This window comes from Glossina fuscipes, unplaced genomic scaffold (genome assembly GCF_014805625.2).
Source record: "Glossina fuscipes isolate IAEA_lab_2018 unplaced genomic scaffold, Yale_Gfus_2 0, whole genome shotgun sequence".
NCBI lineage: Eukaryota > Metazoa > Arthropoda > Insecta > Diptera > Glossinidae > Glossina > Glossina fuscipes.
The window spans coordinates 30,253,244-30,278,225 of NW_023998414.1; the positions used below are offsets into that span (position 1 = coordinate 30,253,244).

General features: G+C 31.6%; 1 protein-coding gene across 1 annotated transcript; it reads right to left on the bottom strand.

The window, feature by feature from the left end:
* Nucleotides 1-2,525: 2,525 nt before the first annotated feature.
* Nucleotides 2,526-4,977, bottom strand: LOC119643419. Its single transcript, XM_038042795.1, has 4 exons — nucleotides 4,810-4,977; nucleotides 4,344-4,714; nucleotides 4,126-4,283; nucleotides 2,526-2,536 (listed from the first exon to the last, which is right to left on the bottom strand). Exons 1-4 carry the CDS (start codon nucleotides 4,975-4,977, stop codon nucleotides 2,526-2,528), a joined length of 708 nt encoding a protein of 235 aa, XP_037898723.1.
* Between the last annotated feature and the right edge of the window lie 20,005 nt (nucleotides 4,978-24,982).

Sequence of the window (24,982 nt, forward strand, 5' to 3'; positions counted from 1 at the left end):
ATAGCAACAATTTGCAATTGTTGCAATTGTTTTATAACGAAAATGACAAAAAGAAATCACAATCGCAAAGCTATTCGTTCAGTCAACAAACGAATTGCTTAGTGCAAATGACACGACACAATGACAGACATTGACGCGTCGTGACATTTTATGCGATTTCTGTCAAATGCAAAAAAAAGCAAAGAAGAAAAGCAAAGAAGAAAAAAAAGCGAAAACCATTATTATTAAAATATGGTTTAAAAAGATACAAATATGCAACAAACTCAATCGGTTATGCTTTACAACAAAAACATAACAAAGTGGGAGTTTTTTTATGCTTTAAATGAAACTGTTAAAGAGTACAAGCTGTTAAACTAATAAAAACTAACCTTTTTTTTATTTATTTAATTTTTTTTTTATCTTGAATTTGAACCAGGCATTGGATTTGTTGATTTAACTAAAGATCGGAGGGTGTATGCAAATTGTTTATAACAAAAAAAAATAAAAATAAAAAATAATAAAAAATAATAAAAAATAATAATACAAATAAAAAGCAAATTAAAAGCCACTGTCATCTTTTCGTCGCGCAATCTAAGATATGTAGAAGGAAATCACTTTTAAAATTACAAATCGTTAGATCATCGCTGAGTAAATTTAAAATGAAATCTCGACAAATCGATTCAACTTCAATGAAATATTTCTTAAAGGTTTATAAGTATTTCGTGAGTACTGACTAAAGTAGCCAGTACGTAAAGTACGTAAAGCTTGAAGTTGGCGATGAAAATATGGTTAAATGCAACCCTGGCGCAGACATAGAAGTGTCGAAAATTGAAATCTGAAATTTTGAATGATTTTTTCTCGAAACCCGTTTTATTCCATTTCATCGTACTGCTTGCTCTCTACATCAGTTTCCATGCGATTGCCTGGACATTTCAGCTGCGGCTTCCATATAAAATTTCCTAACGATCATCGTCACAGTTTTCCGAGAAATTAAACTAATACGTCAATTTTATATTCGAATTTATCCTCGATGTCCTTCTAAGAAGAAGCCAAAACCAATTCTTCAATTAAAATTATATATATATATATATATATAGATATATATATATATATATATATATATCTGCTGGTCATCCGATTATAAATTGACTTTTGTTTTGTTATTCGAGATACAAAATCGTAGACAGTGACAATGCAGTAAGGAAGACCAAGCAACAAAACAGGATTTTTTTTTTCTTGTTTAAATAAAAAATCGGAAAGAATTTTTCTTGTGTGTTCTTCTTTTTCTTCTTAAGTACAGACTTTTACATGTGAAAATCTTTATATTATATCCACCGGCAGAGTATGTGAATGTTGTACAACAGATAATACTGTAAACAACTTAACAACATAATCTATAGATGATCATCTAGTTGCAGAATCTTAGTATTTTGTTCCTTTGCTACAACGTGTGCAACAAGCAAGAGAAAGTCTCAGAAACCCTTTAGAGTCTTGATCGCTATCATGTACTAAAACTATCTAGACGTGGCCGCCTATCATCTATTCACCTGCCTGTTTATTTATTTATGTCAAAGCTGTAGTAAACGTTCTCTTGGTTGCACGATCATTGGGAGTTCTTGCAGGTAAGCTGATATTCAAAATGGGAACCCACCCAAAGTACAGCTTGATATCAGAACGCCGCTGTTGACAAAAAATGAAAAATGCATTTTTTTATTCATGTTCTACAAGAGATGTAACGATGCGCACGCATGTGCCATTCGCACGCATATGCCCTGTATAATCTTAATGTACAGATGAACCAAATAGAAAAACTCGGACTCGTCCATGCCATAGTATGAAGCACTGAAATTTCATATCTTTTGTTTTTTTTTTTTTTTTTAGAGAAAAGCATGATCCCTATGAAAGATTTCACTATTTCCGAAAATAATTTTCTTACTTTTTAGTGACGTAGAATTTAATGAATGGAAAATCGAAAACATCGACATTATTGGCAGATCGGCCTCGATAATTAATCACATTCTGTACTATTCTTAAATCAAATTTACATGACCAGACATCAGACGAATAGACGGACAGACTAGCTTTGATCAATTCGGAAAGTTAGTTCAGTGTAATAAACGACAGACCGATCTCATGTCCTTCCGCACGAACTAAATATACCCGTTGCGGTGTACAAAAAGTGCATATATAGATCTATCGGCCATGTGGCAAAACGTTTCTATTCACTATTACCTAAACTGGTTATTACGATGATATGTCATATAAGTTTATGCTACGGAGACACTGTACATATTATATATTCTCGATCCGTATCAAATTCTAAATCAATTTAAACGTGTCCCACTGTGTTACGTCTGTGGAAGAATATTCCCTTCACCGTAAAGATAAAGCTATCGTATCAAAATTTGCCAAAAACTTTGAAAATTTTTGCGGATAGTTGGTATTGGAAATCCGTGAAATCATTTAAAGGCCACACCCACAATACAATATAAACTGACAATAATTGTGTTTTTAAAAAGCAGATAATTGTTTTTTGTTTTTACTTGTTATACGTAGCCTAAAATAGATATAAAAATAACAAGAAAGAAAATTATATTCGATGGCGACGGAATCTTTTATACCCATAAACGTGATCCTGAAAAGGAAAAGAGCAATATCGGATGAGAGCAGTCGTTTATTTTATACCTTCGAACCAAAAGTGGATATTATTATATTGTGCGTATTGTACTTTATGAGCAACAACTCGAACACACGGAAAGCAAAAATGTCCACGTTTTTTGCTATATAGACTTGTGGGCGTCGTACGTGTGTTTGTAGGCGATACCTTAATCTTTGTGAATGCACAACAACAGATACTACACAATTGTTCAGACGGACAGATGGAGAGGTGAGCGGGCAGGCATGCTTAGATGCATCGCGAATTTGAAACTAGTCAAGTATTTATATACTCTATGAGATTTTTGAAACTTGCTTCTATGCGTTGCATGCGTGTCTGGAAATTTTGTACCACAACTCTTTTATCTTTGATTATTCTTGTTGTTGCAAACTATAGATCGTCAAGCATTTCTGCCTTCTTCCTGATGTTTACGACGTACTCGTCGTAACTTTCAAAACCATTTTAAAAGCTTTGCGAGTTATCCTCATTTTAATTTTGAATTCATTACGAACTGTAATTAAAACAACATCCCTCAATATCTCACTGGGATATTTCAATACGAATGAATGCAATTGTTTGAATGATTGTATTTTTAATGCTATTTGTAATAAATGAAATTATTTCGCATATAAAATAGATGTAAATAGCAAAACAAAAAGTTTAAATTTCATTACAGTATTGAATACAACAAATCAATATAAAAAATATAAAAGAATAATGATTAGAATGTGCAGTAGAGAGAGCATTTCTTTCCACTGTAACAGAATAAAACAAATTATTTATATAATATTAAGAAAAGGACTAAAAAGATTTGACTCCCGACATAAACTAATCCGAAAGCACTGGCCCATTGACGAATAAGCAAGAGTAAGTAGACTTATAATTTTCAAATATTGGGTGGGCATGGCTGATTTTTTGCAATTCTATCCAATTGCTATAGAAGCATCTATAACAGAATATATGTGCGAAACTTTTAACGTGATCGACTGCTCTAGAGACTGCTCTTAATGAGCAAAAAAAATCCACTTTTGTTAATTTCGATAATAGATGCGTTCTCGGCTTATGTTGTATTGGAGAGTGCGTGCTTTAAAGAATTCAGCTCATTTGTAATACTAACCTGCCCCCCTCCCCCATGCAATAACTTCTGACGCGTTTAAGTTTTCAACCGGGAATGTTTGTCATACATAAACAGCCGAGCGGACGGAGAATAGTACGGACGACAAGCAGAATTTAGTACTGATGAAGATTATACATAATTTACAGGACTCACTCAGAAAACCTTGTAGATCCTGTATATATATATATATATATGTATGTATATAGGTTCAAAGATACATGTATATATATGTATGTATATACGTTCGAAGATGAGCTTCAAAACAACTCCGGTCAATAAAATGAGAATGTAAATATTCTCATAGGAGCACAAGCAACGGAACTTTGATATAGAAAAAAAAAAACAAGCATTATTTTTTGACAATATTCCTTACATCCAATGCATAAGTTTGCGAAATTTTCGTTTATGTTTTTTAGAGGGCGTGTGATGGGGCAATGTTCCCCCGGATTTCCTTTTATAAATTCAAAATCTACGACATCACTTCGTTCATATGGATGATAATTGCACAGTAACAAGAATCCATCATAGACTCTTTAAACATAAATATTATAATCTTATTTTAGAGGGAATCTGTGTTGAGGTCATACGTACTTATTCATAGAACAACCAAAAAAAGCAGCCAATGGATAAGCCAAATGGGTAAAATTATTTTCACCCTTTAAATAGCCATTAGTTCTCATATGAGTTTCATCAAATGCTTCTTTAGGTGGCTCCATTCCAAATTTTTCTCTATACCATGTACGAAGTGCATTCTCAACGATAATATTTGGATAGTGAACGTTTTTTTGGTAATAACGATTTTGCGAAACTTTGCAAAAGTTATCCATTTCCTTACCCTTTAAATGAAAATGTGTCTTTTCATATTCAAGCGATTGATTTAAACGCGTACAAATATCATCGTCGTATGGTGTACAGCGATAAATATGCCTCTCAGCCATCAATGCCAAATCGTCATTCCAAATCTTGATAATACGAAAAGAGAATCATTGCAAAAAAAAAGAAAAATTTAAATACAAAAATTCGATCAATAAGAAATATTTAGAATACATTTACATACCAATTCCATCATATTTGCAACTCGCATAACTCCAGCAATACGATTCCTGAGACCATTATGTCCTATAATTAGTTGTCGTTTCATTTTTAAATAATCCTTCTCGTCTAGGCGTTGTCCCTCATTAGAGCAATTTTTCCTTTTCATGTTCAGATAATGTTCATCCTTCATTTCATAAAGCAAATGTATTAAGGGAAAGTCAAGCTTGCAACAAATACTATGCAAATATTGGCAAAGTGATAAGACTTACACACAATGTATGAGGCTGATCAACGCAGAACATACTGCAACGAAATTTGCTAAAAATCACGTTTGTTGCATGAGGTGCAAATGAAGCGCACAAATTTATACAAACTGCAAATATGAGAAAGAAGATGTATAATTGGCTTTTACAAATCATTGTTGTCACTCTCTCCTTTTGCCAGGAGTTGTAATGAAAAATTTTATAATCTCAACATTATATTAATTGTCAATTTAGAAATAATGATTGCCACACATTCAAATTTCTATAGCAGTTATATGATATTTATCACTGAAATCCTTAAAGCACATAAGCATGAAATAGAGCAAAGCTTTAGCTATAACTAGGTGTCTATCCATTCATTCATCCATCCGGTGCCTACTCATGGAATTGTTAAAATTACAAAATTAGATCATAGATAGAAAATTTGCACTTACATTTTTGCTTTGAAGTTGTTAAGGAGAACTCTCACGTTAAGTAAAATATGAGAAGAAATAGAAGAAAAAACTTTGAAAAATTAAACATTCAGAAGACTCGACTCGACTCCGTCTTTCACTATTGAAGTTTTCATTTACGTGACATCGTCAGCGGCTTAAATGTCAATTGATATGAATGGCAGTAGATATACGGGGAGTGGTTAATAGATGTGTAGAAAGCGTGGAAGTTGTTATACTCAAAACTAGGGTACAATGTCATGCAGATTAATGAACAATGCATTAGTTTTTAAAGCAAGACTTTAAGGCTGACTGACTTGAATGACTTATATCCGAAAAAATTTCAATGCACAAGTCGTCAACCTGAAAAAATATTTAAGAGTTTGTAGAAAGACTGATAAGAAAGAAAGTCGATCGCCACTCAAGAATGTTCTAAATAATATGCATAATCAAACTTCTACCTGCGTATCTCTGCTGAAGTATGGCGGACTTGAAATGTTTTTGAAGCCATCAATTGCGAGGGATACAAATTGAAATATCTTACAACAGCAGTATGTAAAAAACTACTGCAGACAAGGTGAGAAGAAATTTCTAAAGTTACAGAAATTCTTAGTAAGTGTGAAGGTTCGATCGACTTGTAAAGCCATAAAGTATCGCGAGTGATCTCAGTAAAGCAATCTATTAAGTCCGAATCCCTGTAAAGGAATTGTAGCTAAGCTTACAAAAATAAACAGATGACAGCCGTAGGTAGGAAATCCCCACCCATTAAACCTTACACCACCCAATTTTCTTATAATGTCTTGAAAAGTACTATCTGTAGTTCGAACACAAGAATACGCAGATAGACTTTACGCAGACAGAGAGACGGACGGATAGATATGATTAAATCGGTGGAGAGTCATTTGCTGAATCAATTGCTATAATGAAGTGCGGACTGCACACATCGACACAAAGACGCAACCTTAGCACAAGCGGTGTAGCGTATAAATGAAATGAAAAAATATCGCATACAAGGCAATCGCATCTGTAATCAATAAAGTCATTTTATGGATAAGATTTTCTTTATGACATCGATTGAGGAATATCAGGCAATCATTTGTTTCCGAATTTTTTAGTAGACTGTTATAATGTTCTAATCGTTTAACAATTGCCTTTTGCATAACCGTTTATTATCAATGCTAATTATCATTTTATAGTGGATATCGATCGTAGTATAAATGCTTATCAAAGCCGAATTAAAAATTGGATTGAGAAATAGAATGAGATCGATTGACTCGTAGCTTATATATTTTTTATGGTAGAATATTTTACAATCGCTCGAAGTAGGGGATGTCAAAGATTCGTGGCAAAGTGAATGTAATATTTCTACATGCTTTTAATTATAAATGCAGAAAATTAAAAGAATGCGCAATTATTGATGACAGCTATATAAAATAACGACTTGTTTCGTCATTTTATAAAAATTTATTTGCAAGGAGTGCCCCGTCATTAAATACCAGCAAAATTATGCATCACCCACTTTAAGGGATCGTTACAGATAAAAAAAGTTAACATAATAACTTGTTTTGCTAAGAGCACGTGAATCATATATATGTCAGTTAAGTTACTTACTATGACTGAATTAAAAAAAAGTTAAGCTAAGGAGTTCTTCCCTATCTGCATTAAATAATATTTCATTTAATATTTTGCTACATTTCATTTCACATATATGTGTAATCACGTTTTTAGGCATAGTACTTTCAAAGTACATAAAACCCTCCAAAAACCATGTAATCAAACAGTTTCAAACTGACAAATAATCATTTGTCTTACTTAAATTACAGTGCATATGCAAACCGAGCGGCGGAAAACAACAAAAACAAAAACAAAAACGCTAAAGTGAAAGATAATGATAGCTTATATGAATTGTGAATTTATTACACATATACATATACATCAAGTCAAAATAGTGTAACAAGAAACGAAATAGAAAATCACTGCAAAATCATATTGTTTAGGCAGAACACCTAAACACGTAAATACCGTATATATGCGAGTAACGCTGGAAAAATGTAAACCGCAATTGTTGGGAGCACTCGCTCGAACCTAACTTCGGATAATATTAATTTGCATATATATGATTGTTGTTGTTGCGGTTGTTATAAACTTAATTGTTTTAAACTTAATAGTAGTAGAGTTTTACTTTTCGCTATTTTTTTTTTTGATATATGTTTCGATCCAATAAAAAATTTCGAGTACATGCGCTAATTTGTCAATAATCATCATTTAGTTCCCGTATGCAAAGGTGTATTATATATTGTATGTATGTGCAGAAATTATTGCAATCTATCGAATATGGACATGCATTACTTACTTATTAAACGAGTCAATATTTGAGTTAACAAAATAATTGATACTTGCACGTATTCTAATCATTTTTGTTTTCACTTGAAAAAGCCATTTATTGAGAAAAACTGTTTGATTGATTAAAATATTTTTAACATTTTCTACAACTTTTTCCCATATTTCTACGAACAGGGCGATACTCTATCAAAAGAATGACATTAGTTTGGCATCGATTCAATCATTGATCCATTTTCGCGCTACTTTAGTATTTCGAAATTATCTATGTCTGGTGAGTACGCTGGGTGCGGTAGAACTTCCCATTCAAGCTGCAATAGCGACTCCTTGATAACGTCCAACCGGCCGTTAACAGCCTAAAGGATGATTTTGCTTTTGATAATCGCCATTACTGATATTTTTTGCAACAACACATCGTGCAGATTGTTCAACTGACATCGGTAGACATCTGCAGTAACAGTTTCATTCGGTCTTGGCAGTTCATAATACACCGCACCTTGCTAATCCCGTCATATGTATAGCAAAATTCCGTTTCGGTGTCGATGAAAATAACTCTCCTGGATTAATCCATGAGTTGTTGTGCTTGGGATTTTCGTAGTAAATCAACTTTTCATCGCCAGTCGCAGTACGCCACAGAGAAGTCTTCTCTTGTTGCCTGGCAAATAATGAAACCCCATTGTTGAAACGGTTCGAAAGGGTATTTTCAGTCATTTCGGTCACGTAGCCATTTTCCCTCCTTTCCTGGATCTTCTTTACCATCGATCGATCCATCGATAAACGTCTCGAAACATTTGGCTCATCAATTGCTAAACTGTTCGAAAGTCCATTGAGATTTTGCGCAGGGTTTTCGTTCAATAAGTCTTACAATACGTTGCCCTCGAACTTCAGGCTGTTCTTTGTCATTGACATCAATTTCCCTACTTTTACCCAAACCGACAATTGAGATAGGATGGAGGAGCATCACTGTGCGGTTCTAAAAGTGTGTGAAGGGCTTCGGCCGGAGATTTCTTCAAATCGAACAACAAAAGTAATGAAGTTCGAAAATGCAATTTTGAAGGATCCATGATTAGTGTCTGTATACACTGAATAACTCAGTATTACTAATTGAGAAAATGTTCCCCGATCAAAATACACGCAAGTACCTAATACACATGTAAAAAGAAAATTTACCTTACGCGGCAGTGAACATCAGTTGCTCAGTTTCGAAGGAAAGCGTATATAACATGAGAAGCGCTACCGTGTAAGTTTTTTAATTTCATAAATTATTTCTTAAATAATCACGATTGATATCCGAAGCGTTTTATAAGAATTATTTGTGTGACTTAAAGAGTATATTTTTTGATTACTGCTTAAACTATTTATGACAATGTTTGCAATGTGTTAACTTGAATTGAGGATTTGCAAGCAAATAAATTTTTTAACTGACGCTCTTAACTGAGCTCTTAAGCATAAGCTACTAAATAGCATGTTTTTTGACGGATATATCGTTCGTTCATAGATGAAGTTCTTTATGAACTTCAGATTCTAAATTCATTTATGCTTTGTGAGTTGTATCTGTCAAGTGGCAGATAATTTTACTAATTGTTACCGAAACTAATTGTAATCGAATTTTCGGTTATGGCGATTGATTTCTTTACGTTTCGTAAATAATTTTCTTAGTTCACTTTATTGACAATATGTTTTCTTTTATTGATTGTGCATGTCAGTAGGTAATTGGAAAAAAATCAAACGGCGATATTTGAAAGTCAATTTCAGTACAAGTGAATGCGGTGAAATAATGCATTTACTATTAACTGAAAGTTAAACTTATCCAAGTTGCAATTTAATGTTTATTGAAAACAGTCAAATTATTTAAAGTTTTAATCGATCCTTTCCCGAGACTATGTTTTCCGAATTGGCCACGTTTTTAACGTTGTCAAGCCTCAATCATACAACTTCAGATTTCAGTTTTGTAACAAGCAAGAACATGGAAAACAATAACTCAGTTCATAGTATTGATTATATAGCCATGTGAGCGTTGCAAACGTGTTCTTTAAAAAGCTTGGATAATTTTCAAATTATTTTGCCAATTTGTTGACGATATCTTCATTTTCTCGAACAAGACCGTGTTTACCATAGGTACTACACAGTTGCTAAGACGGACAGATGGACAGATGTGCGGGCAGGCATGCTTAGGTGCACTCTCACTTTAAAACTGGCCAAGAATTTGTGTATTTTATGCTTCGGTGCGTTCTGAAGGTTTTGAGAAAAAATTATATTATGACACACTATATAGAATTTGCTAAGCATTGTAAATTTTTCCAATTTCTGTCCAAAGGCCACAGAATTACCCATAAAATATAGGTTTACACTTTTGTAAATTTGTTTGCGAAAAATCAAATTTTTATTAATTTTAAAAAACAAAAACTGTCCTTACTGTACATAGTTCTGCAGGCGGGTTCTTCGACCGATTTGTCCCATTTTCATCAATAACCTGCATGCAGGAACTTCCAATAAAATTGATAGCTTCTTTTTGCGGCCAGGAGAAGGTCTACAACAGATATTTGACAGGCGGACAGAGGGACAGATAGATTTGATGTTGATCAAGACAACAAATACTTTGTGGAGTCTTGTGGAGGCTTGTATCTGGGCGTTGCAAACGTTTGTATAAAATCAATATACCCCGTATCCTTCGGTGATGGATATCAGCAAAGATTCTTTTCGAGAATTGCTATGTCGTTCATTTTGCTTTTAAATAATTATAAAAAATAATTCTTTAAATCGATAATTATGATTGAGCATAAGTTTAACCTGGTGTAGGTTAATAGATCATAATAAACATTTAATTAGCGATTATTTAACAAACTGCTAAGTTCAGTGACAAATTAATTCAATAACGCCTGGAACACATTTAAATCGCTTATTAACATAATATACCTGCTGTGTGATCCTTGTACGGTGTAATGGATAAAGTCTTCTCCACATATTATACTCTTTTCCATTCTTTCTCATAAATTAAAAACTCGACTCTTCTATCATTTTAAACCTTCAGAATCCCTTGATTACAATTTAAGCTTTTCAACTATGTTTATATTCTATTCTACGGGCAACGCTGTACCATCTCTATAAGAATGAAAAAAAAAAAAAAAAAAAGTAGGCCATGCCTACTCAACTCTATTGTCTGTCATTATTGCATATTTTTTTTCAAAATTTTTATAACGCCCACAAGCACACTTCAAAAATCCCATAAGATATACAAGTTCTTGGCCGGTTTTAAACTGAGAATACGCGTAAGCAAGTCCGTTCATTCATGTGTCTGTCAATTTTCAAGGGAGTTTCAAAATGGCGCAAACTAGTGAAAGAACACAGAAGGCCTACAACGCCGATACATGTGTACAACCAAGACTATAGAGAATACCGTTGCTATCCGTGTCTTTTGCTCGTTGCTCGTAAACTCCAATAGATGCACGATATAAATTCCTTCAAAAGCAGTAACAAATCAGCAACGCGCACCCGATATTTATAATATTTTTTTTTTTTCAACTTTTTCTAGGCGATCGATATAAAAGGCTCGATTGTAATCGAATATAATTTTCTACTTGTTTGAATTTACTTTTATCATACGAGTGACATAACGATCGTTCGTGCGTTCATTAATTAGGCAAAAATGTTATTTAATAATTGAAACTTACGTACGTAACAGTCACGTATTGAAAATTCCGAAAATATGAAATTTTCTTCTATCATTATTTAATTAATCACCTTATTGACTAAGAAATTGTTAAGTTTGGGGCCGTGTTTTAAAGGAAATTGTTTGATGACATCTCAATTGATTCCACTACCACTTTATAGATATAAGAAGATTACAGAACTATTGCATGATTATGCTATGATACTTATATAAAAATGTATCGATCATCACGCCTGGTTTCCAAGTTAGACAATGAAAGTTAATTAAGCTTTAGTATGTTTCTGTTCAAAAACTTAATCATATGCTTAAGTGATGCCAAGTTACGCACGCGTATTATATAATATATCACGCGATTTTGTTAAAGTGTATTTTTGAACATTATCAAGCAGACGGCTTGGTAAACTTATTATATGCCCGTCACTCGATGGTAATAATGAAAATAATTATCTGACAAGTTTTTTGCTTAAGTCTTTTGTGTTTGCTTTTCTCGCAATAATTTCATCACTTTTTATAACAGAAAACAAATGGGGAAAAGCTCTTTAACTGAACGAACAATGAAATCAACAGCATCATTGCTAAAGGCTTTCAATTGTTAACTTCTTCTATATGAATAATATATATATATATATATATTAATATAAGCATACATAAAAATATATTAAACATTTTCGGATCATCTACACAGAGAGTATACCGTAATCAATTCGATATTAAATTTCGTATAAATAGAAATTGAACGAATGAAATATTAAGGATTGTAAATAAAAGCTCAATATTTTTTAGATTACTTGCATATACAATTCATGTTTTTTTTTTTACGTATTACATATAAACAAATTTTGTTTATTGTTTTGAAATATGTTAAGAAAATCACAAAGTATTTAGCAATTGTTATCTGTTTCTCATTTTCTTAAATCTTAAATCTTCAATCATTTTAAAACTCTCATGCTAACGTTAATGCTTACACCCAGCATGCCATGTATTAAATGCGGTTGCTGTCAAAGTGTCTGAATCGCGTTGTTTGTTTATTTGTTTAAAGAGTGTAAACCAAAGCATTGAGGGAGGTGGTGGATTTGCAAAATTTTACACTCCCACTGAATGCCATTGTTCCGTCCAATTTGTTGTGTTCGGTTCCATGCACAAAGATAAAATTATGCGTTTTCCTTCATTGTTGTTGGATTTTTTTTTGTTTCTTTTTTTCTTCTGCATTTGTGTGTTTAATAATAATAATAACACAATATATATGTATGTTTTTCATGTAACTCTCTGATTCGGTTATTGTCTTGGCCATATACCTAATTATATATTGTTGTTTTATGTTTACCTAGCTTCGGTCATGAAATCAACTCGTTTAATAACTTTATGAGTGATTAATTATAATGTAATTATTACATTATATCAAATTTTTATTTTACTTAATAATGTAACATAAATATAGGTTTGAGTTATGATTGTTTTAATTTTAATTTAAACCGTTGCGGCAAAAAAATTTGTTTATTGTGAAGTGTTTTTTTTTTAATTTCGCAGGAAAGGAAATTTAAAAAAGAGATGGAAAGAAAGGGAAGGAAGACGAGGTATTCCTGAAGAAACCACATTTACGCTTTGATTATTAAATAAATTTTTTTTTGCATTTTTTTTTTTTTTTTTTTGTTTTGCCAACTCATCTTCCAAATATTCCAAAGTCTTATGTAGGGGATGAATTGATTCTGTGCGAAGAATAATTCTTTTGTTTTTTCCCTTCACATAAAAGAATGATGTTGTAATCTAATAAATTAATTTAAGAAAATGGTATGAAATAAAAATCAAAAGTCATTTCGTTTTTTAAACATAAAGAACAGACGAAGTCACATCGAACTTTATTGTGAAATGAGTGTGTTGCAGTGTGAAAGGAAATAATCGTAAACGGAATTCAGATTAATTGACTTTCAATAAGGCTCGCCTTTAGACGAAAATTTGACAATGTAGAAAATGTCATCGTAATATAACGAAAAATGCGAACTGCAGTTTAACTCTAAAAATGCATGAAAGTACATCGAGCGATCCGCTGGAAATATATGCCAAAATTAGTTCAGAAAATGGTTCTTAATCTACTTCAAGTCTTTTTGGACTCCACATATATCCTCACCTTTGCATGCGTAATAAATGCGGTATAGAGAACAATGTCAAGGCACGCTTGTGAATATTGCTAAGCTCGTATTTAAGTACCAATCAAAATCGATTGTTGCCACAAATTCTATGGCTCCGTTTAATTTTTCGTCCACAAAGACGAGTTCGATTCTCTTCTGCCGATCTTGTTTTATTAGTATAGATTGCCGATCTTCAATGGGATAAGAAAAGCTCCGCAATTGTTCGGTTATTCAACGACGTTTTCGCCTTCACTTGCGGAGTTTATGTGCGAATTGATCGTCGAACAATTATTGCGAACAAATTTCCTATTCAGCAAAATAGTTGTGAACATCAAATTCCTTTCCCTTACTAAGTCTTGAACGAAATGTTTCCACAATTTTGAACTCTGCAGTTCACCAGTATTGATTGATCATTGGTCGCAACTGATTGATTTGATAGACATCAGTTCAAGTCCCCATTCCATTTATTAGTATCAAATCAATCCCGTAAAATACGGTAAATTGCTAAAAAATTTTCTAAATAATTTATCAAATATTTACTGCGTTAACATATATGTATAGACAATTGGTGTACCTAACTTGTGTATGAAAATCTTGTGCAAAAATGTATTTTAATTGATACTTAGTATTAAGAAGGAAGAGAGAAATTATCATATCGTGTGGTTTTTTTTATTCATTATAATGAATTCAACTCTTCTTACTTTGCTTCCTTTCTATTTAACATTATCGATTGCTGTAAACTAACTCACATTTAATCAATTAAAAAGATTGAACTGTTGATATGCAAAGGCTGTTGTAGTATATGGAACACAGAATTGATTTGTTTATTTATCTTCTCCATTTTTTTTTGTTTTTACAATAACGATAATCGAAATTTATTAATAATGAAAGTCAGTCCAGTTTTAATTAAGGCCAATTTATATAGTTTTTATCACACAATTTTTTCGTCGTTCTACAATTTTGTTAGCAAGCAAATTGTCTTAGCAATACATAATTCACAAAAATTTTCGATTCTTTAATATATATTATAATCGCGTAATTCAATTTCAATCTACAAAAAATGATTAAGAAAACGTTAAGTTTTCGCATGATATCTTATTTTGGAAATAAGTTTCATGTGATATTTTTTTGTTTTTTTTTTTTTTTGCTTTTTGTTTTTTGCTTTTTTGCTTTTTTGCCTAACGTTTGTAATGTATATAATAATGTAGCGTGCATGTGTTTGCTGCAATATTGTGTGTATTCATTTAACCATAAAAATAGGAAGCTTTAGTTACGATGGTGTGTGCTCGCGTTCGCTTTGTGTATATTTTGAAATTCGGCAAAGAGACGAATGATTTAGAAAAATTACAATTTATTACAAAAGAATCATGAAATAAACATGAATCATGACCGCAAACATGAGCATAAAAACAAATGAATAATATGATTGATATGTCTGCAAATCTAATAAACAAATGGTGTACTGCTCTACGTTCAGTTAAATTCTAGTTTAGGTTTTTTCCTTTTAATGACTTTCATACAATATCCACCGCTCGACGATGACGGCATACTAGACTTGTCCGTCTATTTGTCGCATCCACTTTTATAAAAGTACGTTATGTCGATTAAGTCTTGTCCCATCGCCCATGGATTTATATTCATAGTCGATCCTTAAAGATCATATTTGCAAATCGATATGATTCGCATGCGACTTTAATTGTCAATTCATAGCCGATATCAATCGGAAACTTGAAACAAATATTTTGCATTTGCAAAACTTGAGATGAAGGATGAAAAATATTTTCCCAAAGGAACTGTACCAACGAATAAAAACTAATAGGAAAAAAAATATTAAAACATTCAGCATATATTTCATTTCGTGGAATCATATGAAGTGTACAAATCTTTTCGATTTCCCAATTAATATAGGGCTGGAAGTACTTAACAATTCCTATGTATCGATTGAGATAATGGGTATTAGATATTCGACCTAAAGCGAATATAATTTTCTTACTTGTTTCTTAATATTTTTTCATTTTTTATCTTTTAAAGCTAAAAACAATAAATTAAATCGTCGGTAAAACAAAACAGAAGAACAAAAATGCACTAAGCTGCTGAAAGTTTCATGTTTGAAATTATGCACAGGTACCTAACTGCCTCATGCCTCTGGCAATACCAAAAGAGTGAAAAAGCAATTTGTCGATTATACTACAGAGAGAAGGTAATGTAGTGTGAGAGATGATTACTTTTTTCCGCTATATATATATAGACATCGAAATATCATATTAGACTCTTAAACAAAATGATTAGCAATTTATTTGCACAAAAGATTCGCAATAAACTAATTTGAATATTTTTTTTTTTGAACTTTTTATCTTATTTTTATCGCTTCATATTGAATATCAGACCGGATTAGTTAGTCAATTAACTTATGAGAGAAAATAAATAAAATTCCAAAGATCGATTTAACAAGATCTAATCGAATAAATTTTGAATCGAATAAGCAAATCGAATAAAGTTTCCTTTCACGCTCGTTCCTCGACCCTGTGACAATCAAACATCTCATTAATAAGCTGACTTTATTTAAGGACATTACTGACTCTCGCAAGTGTCTCGTAATAATGAACTTCAAAAAATGCAAAATGCTCCCATGAAAAGAGTGATGCACATCGTTCAAGAATATCTATCAGCAGTTCTCCTAATACTTTGCATGACTTGTGGGATAGAGGATGTATTATGTCTGTGAGAATGTATGCATCACCCAGGAAGACTTAAGATGAACTCAGCTTATAGCATAACTTTGCACTTATACGGTGGGTTTATGTGAGGCGACGGTGCAGGTGAACCACAAAGCGTATCTGTTGACTTTTCCCGATTATCGTAACACTATGGTTAGTTAGTGGAGCGCACGTTGCCTGCATACATTTTCCAGTACGCTTATTTCCCATTTTTGGAAACACTGCTCTAGCATATATATATATATGATTTTGAATTTGCCTTGTCGGCATATTGTGGCTAGCATGCGTGCTTATAATTGCTGTGTCATCTGTGAAGGTGAACGTGTGCGTAAGATAGTGCGTTAGCATGTCCCCTGTGTGCAACATATAGAGAGTTGGTCATAAAATGCTGCCTTGTGGGACGCAATTGAACTGAATATGTGCACTTTTATCGCTTGCCAAGCTTTTACATGTTTGCAACCTCTTGGGTGTTTTCTCCGATTTATTTGCACGTGATTTTGATGTTTTTTCTTTTTTTTTGCTTTATTTTTTTTCCTATGCTTTGTGATATCTTCGTCTTAATGCTTAGCATAAGATTTATTACTGAGGGTCAATCAAATTTTGCTGTTGAGTTGTTTTAGCTAAATTTCATTTGTGGGTGTGTGTAAATAAATAAATAAATAAATAAATTGACCGCTACAGAAGCAGTGAATAGTGGCTATGAGAGGTATAAACTTCAGCCCTATATATCTTTACTTTTAAGATCTAAAAGATGTCTGTGCTTTGCACGTGCAATGAAAATAAATTTATGGCGATTGTGGCGAAAACTCTCACACTGCCGACGAAAATGAAATTTGCCATAAATCTAAGCTAAATGTCGACTGTCAACAAGCACATCATAATTCACTTATGCATCATCGTTAATATCTTCAACTATCAAGCTAATCTCCTTTTCAATCGACACCGTTAACTATGCATTTTTTTGTCTTGCATTCAATAACATACACTACACCATCGTTCAAAACCAATCAAATGACATTACACCTGATTTCAGAAAAGCGAAATCAATCAACTAACTATTCCTTCCTAAGAAAACACTAATTATCGGTAATAAATGGCTGAGTACAAAAGTAAATGAAAATGACAAGAGACGTAAATTTGTTTTCGTTCAAACCGACGCACTATAAAATGATGGGTAATCCCATACAATATATGTTAACTTTATTTAATTAGATTATTTTATGCAATGAATTATCCAATGGAATACTAGACGATACGACAACAATTACAATGAATTACTGTCACTAAGTAAAGGTGCATCCTTTCGTATTAGTTGTTATCAAGAGACCCATTGACACTCTATCATCAAGACGACCATTTCTGTGGAATTTTAAGTTGTTAACCGAAACTCGTTAACACAAGTATTCAACACAATCTACATAATATAATATTAATACGGACACTAAAAATGCTGCCTTAGGCCTTTAGTTTTCGTCTAAGAAAAAAATAAAATTTAATCGGTTTCGCTTATTACTTCACTTAGCCACGAAAACCTGGTTTACTCTTTACTTGACTAAGTTAATTGATAATAAATAGATGGACCCATGGTGCGACTAATACTAAATCCTTGCCAAGACCCCTCCATTTTTGACGAGTCACCAAAAGTGTGTGAATGCGTAAATGTTGTCATCAATTTCCCGTTTGATTAATTCTGGATTGTTACGGTTAGATACTTTAATCTCATTACCAATTCGCAATAGAAGGCGAAATTGATCTTCTGGCCAAGTGTGGAACGAATTCCTTTCACTTTTATGAACCACAAGTCGATCACTAGCGTGGTGTCAATTCAGTCTTGCATCAGTGCCGATTTCATATCGTCTCAACATTGATTCACACTGCTCGAAACTCATTTCTTTCATTTCATAGTATACAGGAATATTGAATTTCCTTTTTTGTATCCTGCCTTAAGCAAATAATTCATTAATTCATTCATTCATTCATTCATTCATTTCCTTTGGTCAATTCTCAGTTTCGTAGCGATGTGATAGCATGAATTGCACCAATTTTCATAAGTTCTTTGTGGAGTACTCGACAAGAGTTTGACGCGTCTTTAGTACCAAAATTAGCAGAACGAAGGCGAGCCAACCATTTGTGTGCCACAGATTTTAGACAAAATATCTGCAAAATCTTATCGATTTAGTTAAAGCAAGATAAGCCAATCCTTTAACAATTGGGACTTGTTTTAAAGTCACGCTTGCTTTCCACTGATTTAATAAATGTCAAATTGATTTCTGTTTCAACTATCTATCGCCTTCTGACTTTTATATGCGTCATAGTGTGCCCTAATAGCAGTAGTATGACCCCATATCGAGCGGCTCGTAAAATGCCACAAAATTTTTCTTTAACTTATTATTTTCATTGGTAATAATTAATCGATTATTTATTCGCATTATAGAAAATTGTTTTTGATCGATCATTACCTGGATTCCGAGCAGTGAGCAAAAAACTTATTTTTTATTCCTTTTGAAAAACAGAGGCGTTCTTAGTTTACGTGGTATTGTAGACGTATCCTTTGATGGATTTGGGCCATTTTTAATACCAATCTGTGCCCAAGAATTTCTAAATTTGAAGTTGTTAGTTTAATCTTTGCGGCCACGAAAATGTTGACAATAGACATTACACAAGCGAGCAGACGAGCAGACGGACAGACAGAGTTACTTAAAATATATGTATATATATCAGCATCAAGTCCTGAATCAATTTAAATAACTCTATATTTTGTGTCATCCAAAACCGAACTAACCTACGTATACGTCAGCTTTTTCGATAAATACTTTCTTATAATGCGGTCAAATATTTTACATTTTCTATCGCATGCGTTAGCGAGCTGTGAGAGAGTAAGTCAATGTGCATAGATGCAATATTTGTAAAAATCGCATTTTATCAATTAATTACATACCACAACTCAGCAGTTTAGCCGGATGCATTAGAAGTTTCTTCTTGTATGTGCTGGTATAACTTATTGGATCTTTCAAAAGAATCATCTCAAGTCGATAGTAGAAATTCAATCCGACTTCAATTTATAAATATATATATATATAAAAAAAAAAAACCTGCAATAAATATTTGCTTGACTTTTTGTTTAACAAAGCAATAGCAACCACAACAACGATAATGTTTGAGATTATCGTTATAATTATAATCAGCCGTGCATATATCTTATGTGCACATTATATATCAAATGTCACAATATACATATATATATATATTTGCATGCCTTATAATTATACATGGTTCGGCTTATGTTGCTTTGTTTAGGTTGGCTTGTATTTAGGTTTTCGTTGTATTTTATAAGATTTTTTTCGTTTTTTTTTTTTTTTTTTTTTTTTTTTTTTTTTTTAAATTTATATTCTTAATATATGTTTGTTTTTATTATTTCCAATCATAATAAAGTACATTTTTTATGCTAAATTTATTATCGAGATTATTTGGAGTCTAGTAGCGCCAAGCCACACCAAAAAAAGATTGCTGTGGTGGCGTTTAGCAATACGTATATATATATATATATATATATATATATATATCTATTATAATTAAAATAAGATTTTCACACTGTTAACGAGTTGAACTGAAAATTTATGATAGTTTAACGAATTTCCCAATGTAATGTAATGTAAATTTAGCATTAACATTAACGAGTACCTCCTTTTTCTAATAGTTGTTGAAGCAATTTCTATAACAAATGGCAATAAAAACTTTATTAATAAATCGATATTAGATTGTTAATCGCTTGTCAATTAAACTACTTTTACGGGCAACGTGTTGTCGTTACAAATATTTGAACATTGTTTTACATCTTGTTCAACTGCATTGTTTTCACTTATAAGCAACGTTGCGACAAATACTAAAAAGAATACATTCTAGAAATATACGATAATTGCCTTTAATATATGTTGTTATTGTTCTTTAATAATATGACCATGAATTTATCTTATAAATAACCATTGATCTATAACAATACTAATCTTCTTTTCAATTTGTGAAGTAAGCAATCATTATAACAGCAATAAATGTCACTAATGTCAGAAACAACTTTAGTAATTTGTTAAACCGCAAAAGAAACAAAAAAAAAGCTCAAATCATGTATTGCGATATATAGATAGTCATGTTTGATAGCGGCATAAAATACTCAAGCAGCTAACTGAAGGCAATATACTCGCAGTGGACGTAAATCAGGTCATATGTACCAAGCCAGAGAGAATACGTACGCAGTCATGTGTCATAAATCGTGTTACGGACCTTTTCTCTTTTTCTTTTCTTTCCCTTCAAATCACGGAGAAAAGGTCTGCCATTATTACGAGGGTAAGGTGAATGTGAAAATATTCATGTAATTTGTTCTTAATCGCAGCTAAATGAAGAGAACGAATAGTTTCGCATTTTAAAAAATTTTTATATATAACGGAGAATATTTTATTCCTCTTCTTTTACAAGCTTGTGTCTCGTCCGCAACTATTCAAAGCATTTCTTTCTAGCATAGATAAGAAGGGTTCCATATACGTTCATCGATTAGAATTACAGTAGGTTTCTCAAGCCTAAATAAATGGATTGGAAGTAACAAACTGACGCAAGAAAAATGAAAGTACGAATCATTTTTGTTTTTTTCCAAAGTACACGTTACAGTTTCTGATGCATAAACATAGATATGAACTACGCAGATATTTGATTGGCATGTAATCAATTTTCATACAATCTCCATCATTATCAAGAATAATTTTTCAGCAAATTGTGCAAAATTTTCAGTCAGCAAAATATGACCAAAGGTTTTTTAAACGATAATCTAGGTTTTATGACGTTTAGTACGCTTTATGCTAATAATCGGAAAAATTCTCCCACTTTTCATTAAAAAAATAAAAGTCAAATTAATAAAATTCAACGCCTACTCTTTGATCACAATGCAAAGCGTATTCTTTGTAAACAACAACGTACGTCTCTGGGACGTGTTTTTTTTTGTTGTTTTTGCTCTTTGCAACTATGCGCAAATATTATAAAGAAGAGAAAAGACTTTTTCTTTATTTAAAAAAATATAATTTAAACAAATTTAAAAATATTTTAATAATTGACAAAAAAAAAAAAACTGTGTGTATTGGAAATAATTTCAAAAATTTCTAATAATTCTCTGTTCATAGAAATGGCATTAAAGCCTGCGACGCTGCAAATATTGAATAATCTATGCGCATTCTTAATATTTTATTAAAAATTTTTATAACTAAAGAAATTCATTGCTTTCAAGCTCGCATGCGAGATTCTGTGGTCGTTCGAGTGGTCGTTCAGCCGCAAGTCAATCCAGTCAATCCTAAAACACATAGATCAGACATAATCTCTTCATATGGGCTAAACATAAGATGTTTAGAAGTAATCTTTATATTTAATAATTGCGCCATTTATTAATTCTCTGCTGTCAATCGCAATTGGCACACCAAACTACATGACTAAGGCCCAACATCATGCATTATTATATACAATGATGCTCGCTAATTAAACGCCCATAAATTGGTATTATTTTATTTGTTGAAAATTTAAAACGTTTTAAAATGTTCTCGATTTTATATAAAAATAACAAGTCGTAGTAGTCTTGAAATGTATGAAAGATAATCAACTTTACTTCGCGTTGCCTTCTACCAAACAGTTTATCATTTAATTACAATCACATCAAAAGTTGCACCTTTACTGTAAAACTCTCACATGAGATATCATCAAAATCTCATTAAGAGCAAAGAACAAAGCATTCGATATATAATAAATATATGTTTACAATTACAGACCTCCCTATTAATTATGGTTAACAAAGCGATTTACAAAAAAAAAAAAATAATAAAAATAAAAACAAAAACAAAATATATAAAAATAGAAATCAAACGAAAAAAAAAAAAAAAAAAAAGGAAAAAATTAAAATTAATAAAAGCAATTATTAGAACCATAAATACTGTGGTGTACGTATTAGAGATCAAAGAAACAAACATAAGCATATATATCATTGATTATATATTTAACTAACATATTATGCAATTAAATGTTACCAACAGCTAAATGAAACAATGCAAAGCCAATGAATGCATGCATTTATACTACTCGTATGTATGTATATCTATAACAGATCATATATTACAAAATCGTGAAATCTAGAACTTGTAAAACAAGTAGCGCTTCATTGAAAACCAATGAAACAAACAAAAAAATTAGTATAAATTCAACATACATAATGCATATATTTACAGACATAAGCATATATATATATATATATATACATGACTCAATGTCAACCGATATGAGAACATGTACAACAAGATTAAAGTCAAACTAAATTAAATTACGGCAAGTTCATGTTAGGATGTCGTAACTTTATATGTTGAGATGATGCTAACAACACAGCAACAGCAGCAGCACCAACGGTTGTGGCGACGATAGTTCAATAGACAATCAGCATCCGAACAAGCTTCTAGTTTTTTAAGTTTAATCATATAATCAAATGATACTTTTTTCATAGATATTCTTCTATAAATACCATCCATGTATATATATATATATATATATATAATACATGCAAAAGTTTAAAATGTTGCCAAGAGTGTATGCGTATATATATATATATATATCTATATATATATATATCTACATATATATATATATATATATATATATATATATATGTGTGTGTGTGTATGTGTGTATGTTTTTACATACATGAGTAATATGCCTAAATATTGTCATTTCATTTCACATGCCAGCAGTTAACGGTTCTTGAAATGATGGTGATGCTGATGATGATGGCGATGATGACGATGACGATACTTTTGACCAATGGACTTGATTAGTATTTAAAAATGTAAATAAACATATACATATTACGAAATTTAGTAATTAAAAGTAAATAAGAGAAGAAGAAAAAAACTATTTTAAATTATAATTGCCAAGAGAATGATTATCTTAAGACGACACAAACGATTGCATAATAAGTGCTCAGCTTATACAATAAAAATAATAATAATAGTAATGTAAAGCCAACTAGTAGAACATATAGAAAACGAAGATCTTTACTAATTAATGATACGATCAACAGAAAATATTATGACTCAGATAAAAATATGCATACGTATGATTAACAATAAATAAAAAGTACCGGGAAATAATCACTTCTTTTCTTCGTAATGTAGAGAGAGTTAATAGTTGCGAAAAAAAGACTACATACTTTCAAATTATATGAATAACTATTTCCAAGAAAAGTAGACAGACTTTGCTCTACTACTTACAAGTAATAATGGTAAATAAACGGTTCCAAAGGTTATAAGATGCTTTGGATTTTATATCTTTTCAAGCTCCTGGCATGCAGAGTGTATCGAAGATATGTTTGTCGGAATTGTTGATTGTGAAATTTCATTGATGAAGCGATGTTTATTGTTTCGCTTCAGCCGCTTAGTAAATAATTAATGTCGTGCAAGCTTTTTTTACGCCTTGCGCCCCTCGTACTATATATATATATGGGTATATTAAGTTTTTACGCATCTATACATTATCCAGCAGAACTCGCATTAGACCCACCATTTATTATAACCAGCTTGTCGGTCCCTCTGTCCATCTTATATACTTGTATTCAACTTACAAGTCAAAATTTTGATAAACCGGCATATTTCGATCCAGGGACGAACGATATTAAAAGTTGTTCTATTCGGATCATTTTTTAAACACTCCTCATAAAACACTATATTTTGATAACTCGTTCTAAGATTAAATATATTAAGCGAAGCGGTGTAGGATACTTCATAGTTTTTTTGCGAGGCCTTTTTTCAAAGTAATAAAAATATTTGTATTGAAAATAATAAAAAAAATTGGAAACAAGTCCTTTGTCGAACCAATTTTAGCGAAGTATATCTGAGCTCAACCCATTGTCTCATTGTTATTCGTCTCCAAAACAAGAACGAAAAAATTGTTTAATAATAATAAAAAATTTTTAAAAGGTTTCCATTTTACATTATTACGTTATCACCTATGGACAAATAATAAATACGTGTTAGTGACTTAATTTCAAAGTCAATTATTGGTACGGAGAGGCCTAGCTTCCGACAGTATACGAATTTTGGTCGCCACATTTTTAAGAAATCATTGAAATGGGATTTTAAATGAAAAAAAAAAGTAAAATAATTGAGACTTTACTTATTTATGAAAGGTTCTATATGTACATAACTGGCTTTCACAACTGCAATAACAAATTTCGTTAGAAGAAGAAGAAGAATTTAATTGGGAATCTTGAAACGACAAGATGAGCCAATTACAATTTTGGGGTTACAGGCTTAGTTTCAACAATTAATACAAGCGGCTCTAGTCGTTGGTCTACCATACATGTATATATATATATATATATATATATATATATGTATATGTATGTTAAATGTTATCTCAAGGGAATATATATTTTACAAATAGATCAAAAATAATTGATATAAATTTTATGTATCCCGTTAGAGCAGTAAGAACGATAAGCTCGACTTCTTTGACTTCTTCCTGATACTTTTTGATTAGTATGATAACAAGCACTTGTCTTGAAGATAATACGATATTTTTATGAAGTAATAACTGGAAAATTAATATAAGATTATTAATATTAATAGATCAAA